Raw genomic sequence first — 22,448 nt, 5'->3', positions numbered from 1 at the left:
TGAGAAAATTTGTAAATACTGTAATAATGTCACTTGAAATTACGGCTTGCATGCCTCTCTGAGAATATCAATCTAGAGAGATCTTTTTCCAATTACTACACTGATAAAAACACAATACTAAGTCATATGTTAATTTGAAATTAATTGAGGTTTTTTTTTGTGCGCAGATCACAGTCTGATATCAATACCATATTCTAATTTACAGTCTAAGATGGAACCAGTTATGGGTCAGTGACGTGACACTCATTTTATATGTTCAGATGTAATAATTTATTCAAAGAAACATTAAAAATGCAAATCACACTGACAATGACATGAAAACATTTCCTCTATGATTAACCTTTTCAAAAATTCAGTTTGATGTATTTTTTGCGGAACAAAGTCAAAATGTCTGAAAAAAAAAAAAGTCTCATTAAAAGGCCGAGACTCTTAGGGGGAAAAAGCTTAAAGTAGGTTGGAATAATTTTAAAAAAAAAATTTAAGTACTGAAATAAGTGCTTGAACAAAAATAAAGCAACATCAAATAAATAAAACTAAAAATGAATAAAAACCTACAGACATACTTAAAAGGAACAAGAAATAATAAAAAGGACAAGCACAACAAAAAACAACTAAAATTTAAATTAAAACTATAAAAATTAAATAAAACAAACATAAAATAATAATAATAAAAAAATATCAATAAAACTATAATAGCATCTCAATGATAGTTACACCCCATTTTTAGAGTCATTAAAAGTTTCTTCAAATATATATTTTTTTTTTTGGGGGGGGAGTAAAATCTTACCTGATAAATGCCAAGGAAATGACATAATCAGGGTGAACCGTGATGAACCAATCGCAGTCCTTGCTGTGTGGGTACGGATGGGGGAAATTCGGTGACAGAATGAATCCAGATGAGCCTGTAATGTTTCCACCACAAGGAGCTGGAAAAGATTATTTTCTGTTAGAGTTAATAAAGTATATGAAATTTTCCCTCCCGCTGCTACTTTATCTCAAAATGGCTAGATATCTCATGCGTAAATGACCATGTTGGCTAATATATCATTCAATAACTAGCTATGATTCAAATTCAAACCGCTTCATTAATATTCATGAGCAAAGATGATAAGTTCCCGCCCCCCACCGTTCAAATCGTTCCTGCTCTGGCTTTAAACCGGATTGACCTTTAAAATGTCTAAATGTGACTCAAACTTAAAGGCAGTTGAAAGAAAATAGGTTTCACAGACTCCCGCTATCCACAAAATAAATGCAGTTTCCTAGAAACATTTATCATGGGAAGGCTTCACCCCAGTTTCCCACAACCCAGAAGTTTAAGCGCTGACTGGGCATGTGATCAGAAATTTCCATCAAAGAGATTTATTATTCCAGGTCTTTTATAAAGGGTGATTCAAGTCATTTCGGCTAGTTATTTTAGACATTTCGTCAGAACTGACAAGTGTGAAATGAGAGGCCGCCCGTATTTTACAGGCCCCAGGCGGCATCACTGCAAATTGAATAAATCTCACCAATACATGTAGGAGGACTGGGCTGCCAGTAGAACCTGTTGTCCACCTGAATGCAGGTGATCCTGGGCTCGCCTTGCAGGTCGTAGCCCGGATCACACGCGAAGGTCACCGTGTCGCCGGGCTCTTTGCCCTCTCCGCTGCGGCTGCCGTTCATGGGCGTCCCCGAGTCCCTACAGGCGGTCGCCACTGAACCTGCAAAATCGGAACGGTGACCAGCTGCGCTCACTTTTCACTTACCAGGATGTCTCCGCAGGAGGTAGCATTTTCCGCTCAGAAATGAGGTTGCGTGGCCTCACTAGCGAACAATGGCTCACTGGGGGCTCGGCTGAGCAGAACAGCGTCTAACACGGGTGTGGAATAAGTCTGAGCTACTGTACTGCAAAATCGCATGCTAATGGATGCAGGGGTTTTTAAAGCCTCTTTGTGCATTTACTTTGAAAAGGCTTTTACTTTCTTCAGGCAAAGGAAGCATTATTCTGGCCAAGCACCTTTTTAGGCAATTACATTCAAAGTGTCTCATGCAAAAAGTAAAATGCAGTAAACATTTATTTAAAAACAAAAACAAATCTTTGCTGCACTGTTTTTCACTAAATGAACACAAGGAACATACACTTCCATTCAAAAGTCCGGGAGCAGTGTTACTTTTTTTTAAATCAAAAGTGACAGTAAACTTATTTATGATGTTACAAAAGATTTCAAACGCTTCTTCATTTCTATTTCAAATGTTTCTTCAACAGCAAATCAGAATGATTTCTAAAGGATCGTGTGACACTGAAGACTGGCGTAATGATGCTGAAAATTCAACTTTGATCACAAGAAAATTTTAAAATAGAAAACAGTTTCCATTGCAATAATATTTCACAATATTACAGTTGTACTATTTTGATCAAATAAATGCAGCCTTGGTGAGCACAAGAGACTCCTTTCAAAAACATCAAAAAATCTCCTTCCTCCCCAAATTTTTGAAATAGTATAGTTATTTATTTTTATTCATATGCACAAATATAACCTCAGAGAAATAAACAGCCACATATATGTTCACACAGTATGCTATTTTTATTTCAACTGTTTTTATATATGAAAAATGGGGGACACCAATGAGAAATTTTAAGTCATGGCACAAACGAATCAAAGTTTTGAATCTATTCATTGAAATTAAGTGTTTAGAGTGATTCATGAAAGATGAATCAAACTCTAATTTCCAGCACAGGCGACTATAATCATGACACACACCATTACTGTAATATAAAATGAATAGTTTAGAAAATGATGGAAGATCTTAGTCATGCTATCCACCTCTACTAAAAATGTTTTACCATTCATCTAAACGGCTTCATTAGCTAATTTTATTTTACTTGATACTAGAACTGTGTACTGCAAAACTCTCTGGTTGTAAAGAAAAGTACTTACTTGAGAAGTCAATGGCGAATCCAGATTTACTAATGTAAAAGTCCGTCTCAAACTGGATGGTGACCACGTTGAGAGTGCTGTGGATGCCGTCGGGTAACAGCGAACCACTCACTTCCCTCAGAGCCATCTCGTTTTCTGGATGCCCGTCCCAAACCTTCAGGATATCATGCGATGCCTCCGTGTCAAAAGCCAAGAACTGCAGACTAAAAAAAAGACACTTAAATTAAAACCTGATTCACACTGAATTACATACACTAAAATTCCCATGTAATAATTAGGTAACACTTCACAACATCTGCCATGATTGACTTCCATAGTAGTTTTTATTTATTTATTTTTTATTTTCCATACCATGGAAGTAAATGGGAACCAGCAAACTGTTTGGTTACTAACATTCGTCAAAATATTTTCTTTTATGTTCAACGGAAGAAAGAAATTCAGAATTTTCATTTTTGGGTGAACTATCCCTTTAACATGAACTAAGTGAGAAAAGTACTTCTAAAGCACACAAACTTTAAATTATTTTGAGTTCTAGTCATTTTTTTCTACTTCAGCTGGCAACATTTCTGATGCTGTCAAGATACAAAAAAAGCACCATAAAAGGACAATAAAAGAAACTAATATGACAGTTTGAGAAACATTATTATTCTGCTGACAAAAAATGACACACTTTACCTTAATTGGACCTGAGCTGATATGAACTAACAACTAACAGTTGTATTTATTAAAGTATTAACTAACGTTAATGCATTATCTAACATTAATTTATGGGACAGCATTGTAAAGTGTTACCAATAATGATTTGAAGCAGACTTTAATCACTTATTTACTGAGAAAGCTCATCCCTCATGCAACACTGTAAACAGGTCAAAGACCTCAATCATAAAAAAATAGGATGACATTTTCCAGCATGTAGAGGTAGACATACTTCACTTGAGGTCAGGGTCAATGCAATCTATTTAACATTAATAAGCTTGACTCTCTCCTGTGCAATTCCTCAAATGAATGCCTTTAACCGGCTCTCTAAATACCCATTATGGCTTTCAGCAATCTGAGCTTCAATATCACCAAGACACTGACAGTACACATCAGGCTAAAATATGAATTAATCTCTCGCCAGTGACTTAATGAGCTGCATTTCCACCTTAATAATCAGTCACCTGACTGTGTTGCCGGAGTCCACCTCGATGGTCCACGTGCAACGGAGGTTGTTGTCATACGGAAACGGGTATCCTGGAGACAGTATCCGTCCTGATGACTCACCTTTAAAACTTCCCCCACACTCCGCTACAATAGATCAAAACAAGAAGTTATTGCGCTGTCAACTCCCACCCACGAAGATGATGAATTCAGTCAGAGCTTTCTTTCTGCCATTAATGATGAGCTCTGCGGAGACTCGGGCCGCTGGAATCTCTTTTGCTGGATCAGACACGACCACGCCGCCCCCTCACCGTCCCGACGTGGCTGTGCAACAATAGGCCGTAATTATGCATGCACGAGACGCCGCTTTTAACTACGTTGCTTGTGCATGTTATTAATTAAATGTTAAAACTCTGTCCACGTTATTTATGAGCTTGGTCTTGCATGAAAAGCTGTGGACCGCTGTATATATCACAAAAATAAAGGAAGTATTATCATATTCATTATGGCGAGACACAATATCTGCACTACATCGCTCATTAAAGCACTTGTTTCTGTAGAGCATTACGGATCAGCCGGAGCAAACGCTCTTCTCATGAGCGAACAGGTTTCCTCGTGACAAAGAAACTACTGTCATTACAATGGTAATTTAATGAACGCAGAGACAAACACTCGAGAAAAAGACAGCCGCCCCTAGAGATTATTACGTCTGATATATTTTCAATGGCTTCTTTAGAGCTAGAGTGTGTCTCATTTTTTTTTTAATACTTTCAGATATTCAAGTTCAATATGCAGAGACAACTAAGTAAACCATTCATAGGCTGATTCCCCTGAATAGTGTAAACACAAAATCAAAACATTGCTCTTTTTACTTGAGCGCCATAAGTGTAGAGCAACACTTTGAATCAACCAATCACGTGAGTTTAGGGCAAGACTTTGCGTTTGTTCAACCTATGGAAAAGCAGCGCAGGGTTTGGGAAACCTGTCAATATTTTTGCAACTCCTTTTTGAAATTAATTTGTCTTACTGCATGATCATTTAAATGAACTGCGAAACTGTACATGTATAACGTTTTAAAAATTAATATAAATGCTCTAATTAATATTGGATATTACTTATCAAATTTAAAGGAATAGTTCACCCAAAAGTTCCAAACCTGTGTGAGTTTCCTTCTTATGTTTAAACATAAAAGCAGATATTTTGAAAAATGCTGGTAATCAAACAGTTAATGGTCCCTATTGACTTCCATAGTATTTATTTCCCTAATATGGTTCCCTAGTTTGTTTCTTCAAAATATCTTCTTTTGTGTTCAAAATAAGAAAGAAACTCATACAGGTTTTGAATGACATGTGGGCGAATAAATGATGACAAACTTTTTATTTTGGGGTGAACTATTCTTTAAAATTTTTTTTTTTTTTAAATGCTCCAAGTCACAAAAGCACACCCTCAAGTCTCTACATTGTCAGAAAAAAAGGTACAAACTTTCACCTTGAGGTACAAGCAATAAATTAATCTTATCTACCCCTAAATTGTACATATTAGCACTCTGAATGTGCAAGTTGACAACAAAAGTGTACATATTAGTACCTTTTGAAAGGGTACAACCCAATGACAGTTTTGTATCTTTTTTTCTGAGAGTATATGATATTATGTGTTAAAAATGAATCTTGAAAACAAAAAAGTGCATGTTATTCGTCAGCGATCCACGTTAAACAATAACCGGGTTGTGACACTATACAGACCAGCATTGCCAATGAAATGCAGTAAAATGCAGCAGCCTGAAAGTGCACATACTATTTTTTTCTTACAACTATCCAATTTGCAAAAGCTCACCACCAATACTCAATGATATTATGATCACTATATGTGGTTCAAACATGCATGACAAGTGACCTCTAACCCAGAGTATGAGCAAAAGTAATTGCAACAAAGAACACCCTAGCACACCTTATCGACCACCTAGCCACATCTTAGCAATCACTCAAGCAACTTAGTAGAACCCCATAGCAACCACTCCTAAACCCCTTGCATTATATAGTGTCAAATTGTGCTTGCCGGACATCCTACTTTACTTTTTACACATACAGCACTAAGATCTCTAAAAACCCAGATAGAATGATTAAAAAAATCAATCTTAACAGAAATAACAGCAGAAAGTGATCTGTATGGTGAACAACTACCTACTTAGTAATTGAGGAAAAACTCCAGAACCTAGAAAAATGAATATTTTATATTGCATTTATTAATTGCATGTGATCTGTTTTGTGAAGAGGGAAAATAGCTTTATAAAGTGAGGCATTTATCAGCTAGCTTTTGCATGAAATATTTAGCACATACTCAATGTGCACCATTTTGATGTCTAAATTCCCAAGGTGCTGTCATAAGAGCAAGCAGACCCCCGAGGCAAGCTTCTAGCATCTGCTCAACAGATACTGTCTACAGAGAGCACGGCTACTCCATCCTGACTGCTCTATTGTTCATCAATTTCATCATACAAAAGGCAAGTTCATGCTGGACTCATAAATACTGATGACTGCAGGAGACCAATCAACTTACGTGAAGTTCTTTTATAGTTTGCATGGGATTGAAGCATTTTGAGACTGAGGCTTTTTTCTTTGATCTATCTGTGCTGACTACACAGGCAGCTGCCTTCTAAGGTAGCATGTTTAGTGAAATGAAACTTTAAGTGACTGATTTGGAAACAAAGAAAGAGAAACCAGACAATTCCCTTTTGAAAAAAAGGCACATATTCCAGGCTTTTTTATCCTGGTAAGAGCCGGTTTGGCTAGTCTGAGTTTAAATCTCAAAATTCTGACTTTTTTTTTCAGAATTCTGAGTTTAAATCTTGGAATTCTGACTTGTGTTTCAAAATTAATATATGAAATCACAATTCTGATGACTTCTCTCATTGTGAGATATAAACTTAAAATTGCTAGTTTCCAATTCTGAGGAAAAAGGTAAGCTCACAATTCTGACATTTTTTTATAATTGCAAGTTTATATTTCACAATTCTGAATTTATAACTTGCAACTGTGTGTTATGAACTCAGAATTGCAATAAATAAACTTGCATTTCTGAGAAAAAAGTAACAAAGTTTATATTTATATTATATTTACTTTATTGTGAGTTTATATCTCATCAATCTAACAGTACAACTCAAATTTGTGGGTTAATACCACAAAATTCTGAGAAAAATGTCAGAATTGTGAGAAAAGACCTTTTTATTGTATTTATTTATTTATTTTTATTCAGTGGAGGAAACAAGCTTCCATAGCTTACACTGACTAATAAATAAATAATAATTTCAAGATCTTATATGGTTTCAGATGGGCAATACTAATCTGCACAACCTGCAGTTGTTTAGTTGGGCAGATGACAAATAATATGCATTTTTAATTAACATATAATTTAAAAAGTTATACATAAGAAAATATACGTTTTTATGTGCTATAACTGGTTTGAACTTTTCGTAGTTCAAATGGTCATGCAGCACGACAAAATTTTTAAAAGTATAAATAATCCATGTGGTCCCGCAATTAATTTAGGGTCATAAAAACAGCATGCTGGATAATTAATTTATACAAGAATAAAATCATGTCACCTGAGGGTAGAGCAACCCATACAGCCATGCTTAATAAGTGTGAAAGTACACAAAACATACTTATACTGATAACCAGCAAACAATATGCTTTAACTGGCTAATGCCTTGCAGGGAAAACTAGTGGAAGGGCATGCAGAAATCTAGTTATTTAATGCGATTAACAGGTTAAGAAGTTAGAGCATCTCAGCTGTCTATAATTATGCAGCTGGTGGCCAAGTCGCCATCCTGGACAACATCCCATTCTGGGAAGCAGCAAAAAGCATCCAAAACACAACATATGCTGGTCTTTTCAACATGTTAATTATAAATATTCACTCTCCAAATGAGTATGTACTCAAAAAACATTTTCCCCATGAGTATTTCATGTTTGCACTGTATAAATCTCAAGGCTACGTGAGCAAGAGATTATCTAGTCATTAAGAGTACAAGCTCTTATAGGCACATTAAACTCAGGATTTGAGCAATGAACCAATCTCTGATTAACAATGCAAATGAACCCTTGAACGGCAAAATACATACACAACCAGTAAACATCTAAGTTCGCATTGCTAAGCTAAATGATTTGTAGTTCTCGACTGACCAAATAAGCAAGCGACACCAAGATGAATTGGTGCATGTTAACAGTCAACAAGAAATCAATGTTGCAACCAACATGCTTAATACACTTTCCTGTTGCACAATTCATTTAATCCAAATTAAAAGTAACTTGATAAAGCTCGAAAATTACTTTGCATTTATATCTCGTAGAAACTAAAAATTTCTTTCAAAAAAACTAATCATTTCTTTAAAAATTGTTTTAATTCATTTCTTTAAACACATGAACTCATTTGTTTGTGTATTTGTGTATATATATAATTATATTGGAATTGCTCGGTTTCTTCTTCTCCAAAATGAATCGCATTTTTGAGGGCCTAAACATGCTCGAAAACTCATTTCTGATTTCTATGTTATACAACATGATTTGCATGTTAACAGTCAACAACAACAATATATATTATATAACAACAACAAAATAAATTATATATATATTATATTTATATATAGAATTGATATATTTATAAATAATTTAAATATTTAAAAAATAAAATTTATATATTCATCATTTATTACAATTTAATTCAAATGTATTTAATTTTTCAAGGTTCATTAACATTATAGTTTGTAAAATAAAATAAAATAATTATGAAAAATGCTGTGAAAACTGTTAGTAGATGTTACCTAATGCAACTAATGGCAATGAACCGAACCTTACTGTAAAGCATAGCCATGGCTTACTTAAAGTTGTCTCAATACATTAAAATGGGATAAAAGAAATTACTCAAAATCAGAAAAATTACACACGTCAACTTCAGTCTTTTGTTTTTACATGAAGCAGTCATATAAGGTGAACAAAACAAGACAATTACACAAATCCTCACAATGCACTGGGATTAAAGTTTAATTGGGTAAAACGTGTAAGATGGTGAAGGACTAAAAGCAGGCTGTAAACACATCAAACACGGAGCTGCCGGTGCAGGACGCGTGACAGCCACATTCCCGCAGATCAATTATTCACAACAAAAACATGCGAGGTATTTGTAGACACACAACGAACACAGCTGCAACTGCAATTAAGTGGAATCCATGTAAAGATAAATGCTCAGGATTAAGGATGCACATGCCAGTGGCTGTGTTTGGCACAAAACACTAGCTTACTACTTATTGATTATGAAAATGCATTGCTGTTTTATACATACACTGCAGCTATGTATGGTAGTAAGATATTCTGAATGAAGCTGATGTCTCGTCCTGCTGCATCTGAAGGGTTGCAATGGATTACCTATGCATGAGGGGAGCGGGTGGTCCCACGTCCGTCTCTCGCCTGTCATACATCTCAATATGCTGCTGCCATGGAGACTGTAGCCAGGATCACAGCGATACGTAACCACGCTGCCAGCAAAGTGGCCTTGGTCGCTGACTTTGGATCCAAATTGAGGCACACCGGGCTCGTCACAATGAGAAAGTTCAAAACCTGGAGGAGAAAAGCATGTGAAAGAGGAACATCAGTGGGTGTTTTTAAGTGCTCCCAGGGGGCGGTTTTAGTTTTTTGAGATTTCAAGATTAATGCTATATGAAGGTCACATTAAAACATCTTTTAAAACTTCTTGCTTGGAAACATCTTACCATGCCTTCATTTTTTTATTTTTCCAGATTTATTTATTTATGTTTCACTCATCTCAGTCCCATACTTTTAATCTTAAAACATGAAAATTCCTATGAAAATATTTAGTAATATTTTTTTTTAAATGAAAAATGAAATATAATAAAATTATTACTCAGTATTATTTTAGTATCACTGATAGTTAATTATATATCAATGATATTTTAGGAGTAAATTTGAGTAATTGTATTGTGTTTTTGTAATTTTTATTCTTTTTTTTTACTATTATTTTTATTCTTGTATTACTTTGAGTAATAAAAACAAGAAATGTTGTTATTAATCTGTATTATTAATCTGCATTTATGGATTTTATTTGATTTAGTTTTAGATATTTTAATACTTCAAGTAATAAAAACAAGAAATGTTGGTTTGGCAACTAGCTGAAATAACATGTTACAGATTTTTATTTTATTTTATTTTATTTTTACATTAAATCATTATTTAAAGGGTAATATTAAACATTTCAAAATTTATTGGATCAAAATAATTTATTATATAGTTTTACAAAAATTACTCACTTTCCATCACAAATTTCCATCACACACATCAATTTATTCAAATGTTTTTGTACTTGGTTACCAATGAGATTAAAGTACACTGTAAGTAAAAATCTGACACAGAACGTAAAAAAAACAATATATATATATATATATATATATATATATATATATATATATATATATATATATATATATATATACATATACATTATTTAGGATGGTATTTACATAAATATTTAGTAGGATGCATAAAAAGCAAGTATAAAACAAATTATGCATAAATTACCAACAACAAAAAAAGTGTCTATTCCACCACAAAATGCTATCAGACATCAGGAGGGGAAAAAGACAAACCTAAATACATTAGAGAGAGTGTGAAATGTGTGTTTTAACAATATTTATTTTCTAAACATTAACATGATCAAAGGTTGCCACAGTTGAAGAAACACCCAACCGACGTGTTAGAGACCACCCAGCAATGTGTGGAATTACACCAAGCTGCTGGAGTTCAAAATACAGTACAAGACCAGAAGTACGTGCATCCAAACATGCTTGCTGAGCATTTAATTTCAAAACCATGGGTATTAATATGAAGTCTGTCCTTCCTACTGCTACTGTATAAAACTGTCCACTCTTCAGGAACGGTTTTCCATTAGAAGTTGGAACAAGGATGTGGGAATTCGCTCATTCAGACAAACCAGCAGCACTGTATGTGTAAAGCTAAAAGAGCAAATCCTATTAATCAAAAAGGGTGCCCAGATACTTTTTAATGTGTAAAAAGAAATTTCGAAAGGATTTCCAAATTGTTTTTCTGCTTCATAACAATCATATCAATCACTTCAACAAAGTTAACCTCTGAAATCAGCTGAACTGCAGGGCTGCAACATTGTCCCCGAGCCTCCAAATGAAGTTTCCCACTCTCTCCTTTCTGATTTGTACAATTAAATTTTACAAGCAAACACAATTTCCTGTGTATTTCCTATGTCATATGCAATTACAGTGAACAGCAGCACAAATAATATCATTCCAACCATTTAATCCTAATCAGATTTTAACGAGAGAATGATACAGCTAATTAATTCATTAAAACTAGGTGTGGGTGAAAGAATCACAATCCAAGCCCACCAGGAGTTACCGTCCCAGCGGACCGACACACGGCGTTATGAAATTCACTTTGAGTCTGCATAATGTAACCTTGTTATGCACATAAAACAAAGAAATAAACCCACAGCAATAATATTCACATTTATATGAACGTGCATGCTGATAATACTGCGAGACAATAACATGAGCAATACTGAGCCTGCTAATTAAGACTTTACTGACAGGAGATGAAAACACAGAGGATGTTATAGAGAGTTTATGGATAACTGTGGATTTGTTCAGCTCTAGAATCTAGTTTTGTGTGAACACTCATATCAAATCAAACAGCAGTAGCAGAATTAATCAAGAGAATATCGCATTCATGTTATTGACACACGGTAAACTCAGAGAGTACAGTACTTTTGACTACAGATTATTCTGCCCACTTAAACATATACCAGCCCACCACTACAAGTGTAAGTGGGCAGAATAAGCTGAGAGTTTATGACAGTTGGAAATAATGAAAAAAATAAAATAAAATAATGCTTTTGAAATGAAAAAAAAAAAAGTATCTTAATTCACCAAGGCTTTGATTAAAATACAGTAAACTATTACTATTGTGAAATATTATTACTGTTTTAATATAATTTATTCTTGTGATGACATTCTATTATGATGACTTGGTGATCAATTAAATATCGGAACAGTTTGCCCAAATAATTAAATTAAATTAAATTAAATTAAATTAAATTAAATTAAATTAAATTAAATTAAATTAAATTAAATTAAATTAAATTAAATTAAATTAAATTAAATTAAATTAAATTAAATTAAATTAAATTAAATTAAATTAAATTAAATTAAATTAAATTAAATTAAATTAAATTAAATTAAATTATTTGGGCAAACTGTTCCGATATTTAATGTGTGATTTTTTTATTTAGTTTTTTATGCTGTTTTCTACAGGAAATATAATATATTAGAATATAATATAATAATCTGCAAATGATTCCTTGAAAAGATTTTTTGTTTTATCATATTTACCGTTTGTTTTTTTAATGCTGACTGTTACTGGAAATTGTTCTATTCTATACTAACTGAATTTATATTATATATATATATATATATATATATATATATATATATGTGGTCAAATATTCCTTTAAAAGATACATTGTTCGATAATATTTAATGTTTGATGCAAGTTACTGGATATTATATTATATATGATATATGACCATATCACTTCTCCAAATGATTTCTTACAATAAGGTATTACAACAGCAAAATAACCAAAACCCACAACGATACTGGCCAAACAAATAAATATAGTAAACGAAAGGATAAAAACGACAGATCATGTCCATGTTTTTGCCACAAAATTACGCTTTATTATGTACGGAAAGCACATAACAGTTAACGTTAGTTGCACACACACTAACATACATCGCGCTAATGTTGTTAGCGCTACTCTGACGATTTTATCAGTAGTTTAACAACTTAAAAACTACATGACTTCTCACAAGCGAGGTAACAACAACGGCGCTGTTCGTGAAGAAAAGGAACTAAGTTTCACTATAACTACAGACGTTGCTGCCGAACACTATTGAGAGACGCACAGAGGTAGTTCTCTCTCTCTCTCTCATAACTTAATTATTAACTGTATTAACTGCATTAATCTGCTATCAACGACTCAAACTTCAGTTACTAGGTTTAAAATTACATTTTGGAATTAGCAACGGAGGCGTTGGATGAGATGCGGAAGAAATAATCCTACTCACAATAGCCCGTCGTCAATTATTCCTTACTTATATTAAATAAAACAAATCAACTAAGTGAAATGGCGTGCAACTAAATATGGTGAACTGTTCCTTTAAAAGACACTTTGTTCTGAGTTCTCACTTTTTCTTTTTAGCACAGCTAAGGTCAAAATCCAAATGCATGGGATGTAATTTAGCATGTTATCAGTGCCTGATAGACAAATGAGAGGCTGTTAGTGCCACGCAGCAAATGAGCAAGTCCATCTGAACGCCTCCAGCACCGGGCATTAGTAAGTCACTCCTCCATTGTCAAAGAGCTGAAGCGGTGCTCAGTACCGCCGGTAACCTCATTAACAATCATGTTTTCCTCACGCTGGGACGTTACGCTACGCTACAACAGCTATAATCCTGCTGCAGAGCCTGTGCACGCTTTATGATTAAGATATCAAATAATACGGCACTGTGAACTGTGGTAGACACATTAGAAAACTTCTCATGAGAAAAGAAAAACCTATAATTTCAAACAAAGGAAATTAAGAGTCTCTTTGCTTTCTCAATGGCACTAATAATCCATGCATAAAATGCTGCTAATTCAAAGGGTTTCATTACAAAAGCAATAAACCGTGTGTGTGCTGCAGCGAGTGCTGGGAACAATTATACAGTTCAAGCTGACAATGAAATGAAGATATTAATCCAGAAATGAAAATTAATTGAGCTAATATATTCCGCTGTGAGGTGAGAGGGAAATCTCATTCACATCTGTAGGCATTCCTACGTAGAAATGTACACACAGCGTCCAAAATTAAATAATTATTACACCTGCCCATAAAACTGTATTTCACATTATTTTTCTAAATAAATACTGTATTTTGTCACATGTAATGACATCTAAATTTAGTTGCAATTACGTTGCTTAGTCGCTCCTGTTATTTACATCCACAATGGTCAGATTATCATTCTTACAATCTAAAGCATCCTAAATTTCAGTTCCTATTAAAAATAGTTTCTTACAGTTTTGTAAATCACTTGTATTAACATAAAGTAACATTTTATTTACCTACCAAAGCCAATTTTCAATGCTGTCAGACACTCAGCGAATGTTCATTTTTGTACTATATTAATTCACTGACAGCATCATAAATGTAAACCTTTATATGTACACCACTGTTCAAAATTTTAGAGTTGGTAAGATTTTTTTTATTTTTTATTTTTTTGAAAGAAAGAAATAAATTAATATTTTTTATTCAGCAAGGACACATTAAATTGACCAAAAATTGACAGTAAAGACATTTATAATGTTAAAAAACTTAAAAGTATTATTTTAGTATCATGTTAAAAAAATGTTATATTTCAAATAAATGCTGTTCTTTCTAACTTTCTATTCATCAAAGGATCCTGAAAACAATGCATCACAGTTTCCATGAAAATATGAAGCAGCACAATTGTTTTCAACATTGATAATAATCAGAAATGTTTTTTTTTTAGCAGCAAATCAGCATATTAGAATTATTTCTAAAGGATCATGTGACAACGAAGACTGGAGTAATGATGCTGAAAATTCAGCTTTGCATCAAAGGAATAAATTATATTTTAAAATATATTCAGATAGAAAACAAATTTTCTAAATTAAAATAATATTTCACAATATCACTATTTTACTGTATTTTAGATAAAAAAATAAAATAAATGCAGCCTTAGTGAGCATAAGAGACTTTGAAAAACAAAAACAAAAAAATCTTATGAAACCCAGAGTTTTGAATAAATCTTTAAGAAGACTGTGAAGACGCTGGAACATTTGCAAGGGTGGAGGAGTTCAACACTCAGACACATTCCCACAGCGGACTCTCATTTATCAGTAAATTATGGTGAAGCATTGTACTAGAAAAGCCTTTTTAATTGCAACTTTATGAAATCCAGATGGGACTAATAAAAGTACAGTCATTTGCAGTCTTGGGAGGACTGAATTTAATTATCAGAAAAGCTCATCAAGTCTGAAATATTAGTGAAACGCTGTTGATGTTACATGTCCCACTCGATTATTGCTTCTGTTAGCTTGTGGGCGACACTCGACTAGTTTTAGGAGCTTCTGAGCTCTTCACAAGAATTTTAACACCCCAAATGAACTCAACTCAATTGATTTCTGCAGCAAGTGCCTAATGAACGCAGACTGACTTTATTTTCACTTTTCGGTAATAAAAGCTACACCACGGAGGCAGCTTGCAAAAGGCTACTTAATTCATGTAATCTAAGACTGGTTGTGACAGATTAAAGACTGGGAGCTCTAATGTGTGTGAGCTTCTACAAACAGTGTGGAAGAAAGTAAGTGTACAAGAAGACTTACTGGTGTAAACCAGCTTAAAACCCTCGGCCGTATCCTCTTGATCAGAATAAAACTCCAGCCACAGGTGATTTGATGTGCTGGTCAATGACTGACCCAACAAAGAGGAACCTGAGAAACCTCCCAGAACTTCTGCTGTGTTGTCAAGACCATCATACAACTGGGAAAAGAGACCAGAAAAGTCTATATAGTTTCTCAGCCAATGAAATATGTTCTAAGAATGTTTTAGTAATGTTATGAAAACGTTATTTCTGAATGTTCTCAGAAATTTCTCAAAAATCCATTCTTGGTTATGTGAATATTAGAAGAAAAAAAAACATGAAGGGAATGTTACATTTTTATCATTTTGCAAACATAACGAGAATGTCACTTTAAATGTTCTCTGAACCATCTTAAACAAGTAGCAAGAAAAAAAAAACTAACATTGAAAAACGCCTTAGACTAACGCCCAAATAAAATACCAGAAAAAACACAATACACTGCTTTAAGCATTAATATGCATTGCAAATAGAAGAATATTGCGTAAAACAGTACATTTTCAATTAAATTAACTGTTTTTGGTACTTTTTAGAATCAATTGAATGTGTGTTGCACGCTTGTACAAACCGGCATGGGAGTATAGGTAATATTCACCTTGAGAACGTCACCTTGAGCCAGATTAAAGGTGCTAGCTGAGATGTTGATTCCTTTTCCTGCTTGTACTTGAATGTTGTAGATGCACTCGTGGTTGTTCTCGTAATTGCGGGGGTAGTTTGGGGACAACAGGACACCGGCGTTCTTGGAAACGGTTGAGCCGCACTCAGCTACGGACAATGGGGAACCGTAGTGACATAGTAGAAAAGCAATGCGGAAAAAGTGTAAATTTGGGGAAATAAAGGAAAAGGCAAAAAATTTGGTATCCAGAAAGACAGCATATCTTCAAAACATGCAGTAGATTTATAAAAACAAAAAAAAAAAACACATTGAACAACATTTGGTCACTCATTAGTTGCATTAGAGTCAGTACTGTATCAATGCAATGCGTTCAACTTGACCTTCCATTTTCAACATATGAATATCATCCGCAGTTTCTTTTTCATGACTTTGTTATTTGATTACACTGCCAAAGGGTTAGAAATTAAATAACCACATTTATTTACATAATTAGATGCCAATCACTGAATTAAACATGAAACATGCTTGCAATTTATAATACCAATACCATTTAAAATGTTTATCAATGCATACTGCATACTACTGAAGTACTATTTTAATAATAAGTAATATATAGTATACAATAAGTACACTCTAAAAATAATAATTTTTCTACATAAAAGACAAATTTACAAGCAATTTTAGAGTGAAAATTGTTATAAGTAAATTTATTTTTCGGTGTATAATACGTATATTAAGTAGTATATAGCATACTGTGCAGCATGCTTTGAGTAGTACACCATTAACATACAGTACAACTCAATACTCAATACTAGTCTTCGTTGAGCTCAAATGCAACCATGGAGACTTGTCAAACTCTGGACGTCCAAGCGAATGAGAGCAGCTGACCACGTACCCACACACCTTGGCAGAGGTGCACTCCATATGCGCCGCCCACCGCCCAGGCAAGTGATTTCTCGAGCACCCTGCAGGCGGTAACCAAGGTCACAGGAGAACGTCAGGGTGTCGCCGATGCCAAATCTGCCACCGCTGTGTCTGCCAAACTGAGGCACACCAGGGTCCTCACATGGCTCCAAATCATATTCTGAACAAAACAAACAGGCAAAAAGTTTAGCCGGAAACTTTCCTAGATGACCTCATTTGCTGGTGCATTATGCTATACAGGTTGAATCTTGTTGTATGCTAAAACTTATTGCAATACGGCTTGCTGGATGTGACAAACATAATTCATGTAAACGGTAAAAACTAAAGGAATTAATTCTGAAACCTAGTGAGCTGCTGACGTAGGCAGTATTTTAAAGTAATAGTTCACCCAGAAATTAATATGCACAGAAAATGTTCTCATCCTCAGGCCATCCAAGATGCAGATGAGTTTGTTTCTTCATTGGAACAGATGTAGATAAATCTAGCATTACAGCACATGTTCACTGATGGATCCTCTGCAGTGAATGGGTGCCGTCAGAATGAGTGTCCAAACAGCTGATAAATATATAATATACAATAATCCACACGATTCCAGTCCATTAGTGTCTTGTGGATTGAAAATGTATGTGTTTATAATAAACAAACCTATCATTAAAGGGTTAGTTCACCCAAAAATGAAAATTAGTCCATGCTTTACTGGCCCTCGAGCCATCCTAGGTGTATACGACTTTCTTCTTTCAGATGAATCCAATCGGAGTTATATTCAAAATTGTCCTCTTTCAAGCTTCATAATGACATAGGCGGGTGGTAGTGTTCAACAGTGCAAACGTAGTCAAATAAAGCGTGTGCAAACATATTAAAACGCGCATCACACATCTCCGGGGGGTGAATAGAGGCCTCCCGTAGCGAATCGATGCGTTTTTGTAAGACAAATATCCATATTTAAAATTATATAAAAAGTTTTGTGTAACTTCCGCTATCTGTCGTATGCGCGTTCTCGAGAGACTGCCTTTCCGGTGGATGACATAGGACGCCGGCGCAGCGCATGCGCGTGTGAGTCTCGCGAAAACCAATGTTTGTTTACAGGAGCAAAGGAAGCAAAGTTTCCTTACTTTACCAAAGGTAAACCAGTCTCCTCTTGGCTTATATCGAAATCCTCCAACATTTTTCTTTACAAATCCTCATTTTGTGCGTCTAATTCGTGACCGGCGTTTTCGCACTTCCGTATTCGTCATTTATCACCGCCGCTTACGCTATGCATTCGTCCTACGTCATCCGCCGGAACACTTCCGCCTACGACAGTTAGCAGAAGTGAGAAAAAGGTGTTTATATCGTTTTAAATATGGATTTTTTTTTTTTACAAAAACGCATAAATTCGCTACAGAAGGCCTTTATTTACCCCCAGGAGCCATGTGATGCACGTTTTAATATGTTTGCACACGCTTTATTTGACTACATTTGCACTGTTGAACACTACCACCCGCCCATGTCATTATAGAGCTTGAAAGAGGACAATTTTGAATATAACTCCGACTGGATTCATCTGAAAGAATAAAGTCATACACCTAGGATGCCTTGAGGGTGAGTAAAGCATGGACAAATTTTCATTTTTGGGTGAACTAACCCTTTAAGACTTTTTTTAACTTGCAGGAAAAATATTAGTCCTCTATCCATAATATTGCTTTCTCCAGTGAAAAAGGTGTCTCATCTCAATCAGGAGAGAAATCTGCACAGATCAAGCACGGTGTACAAGCAAAACCAGTCTGGGGGACAACAGGGGATTGACTTTTTCACTGGAGGAACTGTTGGATTATGGACTATGGATTATGGATATTTTAGTCAGAAGTGACGGTTTAAAGTCAAAATCTCTTATTGATGGATTTGTTTCTTGCAAACACACAGCTTTTTCGCTTCACGAGATGTTAACTGATGGACTGGAGTGGTGTTGATTACTTGTGGATTATTGTGATGTTTTTATCAGCTGTTTGGACTCTCATTCTGACGGCACCCATTCACTTCAGAGGATCCATTGGTGAGCGAGTGATGTAATACTACATTTTTCAAAATCTGTTCTGATAAACAAACAAACTCATCTACATCTTGGATGGCCTAATGTTCAGCAAATTTTTGGATGAACTATTCTTTTAAGAATCATTGATGCACTGCAGATGCTCCAAACAGTAAGCAGCTTGAACAAAAAAACAAACAAAAAAAGCAGAAAAAATTAATAATTGCTATTAAATGTCCAAAAAGTACTGATTGAAAACAGTTTATTTAAAAAAAAAAAACAGTTTTATCTATTTTTGAGTACTTTGTGTTTTTTTCTGCTTAAAGGGATGCACTATTAGCTTAGCAACTTGGTAAACGTCCCATTCTTTGCCAGAGGAGTGCTAATTACTGAAGATTATGCAAATATTTAAACTATTGTCAAGTATTTGGCAGAAGAATTGTCACAATAATTGTTATTAAAATATTTTCAAATTTATTCCTGATAAAAGACACCCAGGTCTTCTTTTTGCTTTATTTTAGCACTTCAGTTTTGATATACAACCAATGTCTCGTTTAACATCAAATCATGAATCACAGAGTAATCAGAGAGTGAACATTTACCCTGGGTTATCTGCAAACACTCAAACAATCAATTAGAGCTATGATAGGAACAGTGTGAATCATTTCCACATATGTAAATGATATGCAGAAACGGTTAGCAAACGACCGCAGCTGCGGTTTCAATTAGATCCTGGCGCTCGGTGCAGAGGAGCAATGAGTTCAGATGTTTGATGGTCGATGGCAATGACATGAATTGCTTGTTTGTCACTTTTGCTTCCTCTGAGCTCTAATATCAAATTTTCAAATCTATTTAGAAACACGATGTGTTCAGCATATGAAAGCTTCCACCTTGTCACTCTGTGGCTGTATAGAAAATTGAATAGATTTCATATTACGTAAAGATATCAGTTCTCGTCCTTGAACTTTCAACATTAATGCTGGAATGTTAATGGTGGAAAGCTTTTGTCTGCAGTTGTATGCCTGATATTTTTCGCATTATGCATGTCTGCTTCTGTCAATCCCATCAATATTCAGTACCAGAAAAAGGTCAACCGCAGTTTTCATTGGGGACTATATATTAGGCTAATACAGGAACTTGGCTTCTGGATAATTGTATGGGTATTCATAACTCAGTCCTTAATTAATGTATATGATGGCTCAGTAAACATGAGCCAAACCCTATGGGCTCTTCTCACAACTTGGCTTTCTATCAGAACGGCATGTCCTCTAACAATGTATCACGATGACCTAAAAAAAATAGTTCAGCCAAAAATGAAAAATCTGTCCAACTGGAAGGCTGTTTTTCCTGTAACCAGTGTTAGTATCATATACACTGTTATAGTTTCGTAATATTTTTGTCTGTTTGCACTTTCATTTAAACACACACACACAATTTTTAATGTATAGTAATTTAGTTGTGTATTTTTTGTATTTTTTCTACATCCTGTAATTTTTTATTTTTTTTTTATTGTAGGTTATTAAGTTTTAATCATTTTAGTACTTCAAGTTAAACAAAGCAAAAATGAAAACATTTTGTGAATTAAAATTTAAATTTAAAATAAAAAATATTTCAGCTATCGCTTATTTGAAGTAATGAAAGTTTTTTTCCCATCTTAAATATAGTTTTAGGTAATGATAATAACCCTGTCTCTAACACAAAAGAGCTTGGAGCTTAGTTGAATGGAAAAGAGCTGTGTAAAACTTCTTCACAATATTCCTGGGGAAAAGACTCAAATATGAGATTGTAATGACATGGGAAGGCACAAAAAAGATCAATTTTTAATTTTTGGATGAACTATTCCTTTAAAGCCTGTTACTGCCATTTCATAACCATTTACTTAAAGTATTTATGTATAATGCATTATAAAGGTATTCATAATGTACATCGTAATGCATTACATAATTTCATAAATAATTCTTACCAAAGGTAAAATGCAGTATAATATTTGAAGGTTTTTTTAGCCATGTGTTTGAATGCATTATACTTTCTAAAGGTGTAACAATGAATAGATAAGTATTAAAATGTATAATAAATAATTATTCATGAGATTATTGAATGCATTATAGGGTGCATTACATGGCATAATTTACACATTAAAACTACTACTAAATCTGCTTTTATAATGCATTGTATATATAGGCTTTAAGTGAAGTGTTAGCAAAAGTTACTGTAACCAGTCATGAACCTGTATTTGGTGCAACTTCTTTACAATACGGTTGCTTCCTGGCAGTTTCTCGACTATGAGCTCATATTTAGCTGTCAAATATGTTTCTTTTCCACTTTTACGTCAAAAGATGGATCAACTAATTCCATTAGACGGCAGCCCAGTTTAACCCAGTGCCCAGTGGGTATCCGGTGGTGACCGTGCAGCACACCAGGATGATCCAGTGGGGATCTGTGACTAATGAAAAATGCAGCCCAAAGCCAGCTCTAATATCAGCCAGCAGTTCACCGCTAAAGTCTGACAAGAAGACTGCCGGCTACACTGATAAGTCTCAGACTCTCAATAAGCCACTGAGACGAAGCTCAAGCTGTTGCCAATTGATTACCTTTATCAATGTACCGAGCACCATCTATATCTAATTGCTGCTATGACTTTTCATAGAAACAGGCTTGTAGGCGCTGATGACGATAGTGACTGGTCTTGTCCTAGAATAACCTTTGATATTATCCTCAGATTAAGATTCATTATTAGATCTTATACTACAGGATGGTAACAGCTATCACTCTCATTAAAGAGGAAAAAATTAAAAATTAAAAAATTCAACCTTTATGTAAATTATTGCACCGTTAGCAAATTTTCAAGTGTAAAAAGGTTTATAATTTCACAATTTAGGTAAATGGTTTTACAAACAATCTGCACAGAAAATTGTGAGGATCAATATGTAACCTGCCACACTGAACTGATTACGTCAATTTATGCAAGAATGGTTTATGAATGATCTACAGAAAAATGTAATTTGCTTTGCTCAGAATATCTGGCTCTGTTCGTAAACTGTTGCATCAAATTGAATGCAACAATTTACATAAAACTGTGTGTATTGCAGATGCTTTCTATCACGGCATGTCCTCTAACAATGCATCACGCTGACCTTAAAGGAATAGTTTAGTCAAAAAAAAAAGTTCTGCTCTGTTTCTTTCCTTCTTTTTTGGTCCTTAATGAAATGGAAAAGAGCTTTGTAAAAAATTCTTCACATTTTTCCTTCCAAAATAACATTGGTATGCACAAAAATTGCATAACTTTCATTCCAGATTAACTATTTCTTATAATTTACAGTTA

The 22,448-nt window shown here is 34.4% G+C and overlaps 1 protein-coding gene across 2 annotated transcripts in view; it reads right to left on the bottom strand.

The window, feature by feature from the left end:
• The window catches only part of csmd3a (CUB and Sushi multiple domains 3a), a 288,864-nt gene that overhangs the window by 143,337 nt on the left and 123,079 nt on the right, over positions 1-22,448 (bottom strand). For both annotated transcript variants that reach the window (XM_058747031.1, XM_058747032.1), the window contains exons 21-28: positions 17,090-17,278; positions 16,174-16,343; positions 15,544-15,700; positions 9,479-9,670; positions 4,079-4,205; positions 2,919-3,121; positions 1,509-1,700; positions 788-926 (exon numbers count right to left, since the gene is read on the bottom strand). In XM_058747031.1, the coding sequence (XP_058603014.1) occupies positions 788-926; positions 1,509-1,700; positions 2,919-3,121; positions 4,079-4,205; positions 9,479-9,670; positions 15,544-15,700; positions 16,174-16,343; positions 17,090-17,278 (1,369 nt within the window). The remainder of the gene's footprint in view (positions 1-787; positions 927-1,508; positions 1,701-2,918; positions 3,122-4,078; positions 4,206-9,478; positions 9,671-15,543; positions 15,701-16,173; positions 16,344-17,089; positions 17,279-22,448) is intronic.

Source organism: Onychostoma macrolepis, chromosome 16 (assembly GCF_012432095.1).
Source record: "Onychostoma macrolepis isolate SWU-2019 chromosome 16, ASM1243209v1, whole genome shotgun sequence".
Lineage (NCBI taxonomy): Eukaryota > Metazoa > Chordata > Actinopteri > Cypriniformes > Cyprinidae > Onychostoma > Onychostoma macrolepis.
Note: the sequence above shows the minus strand (reverse complement) of the source record. Positions and strands in the feature narration are given on the sequence as shown.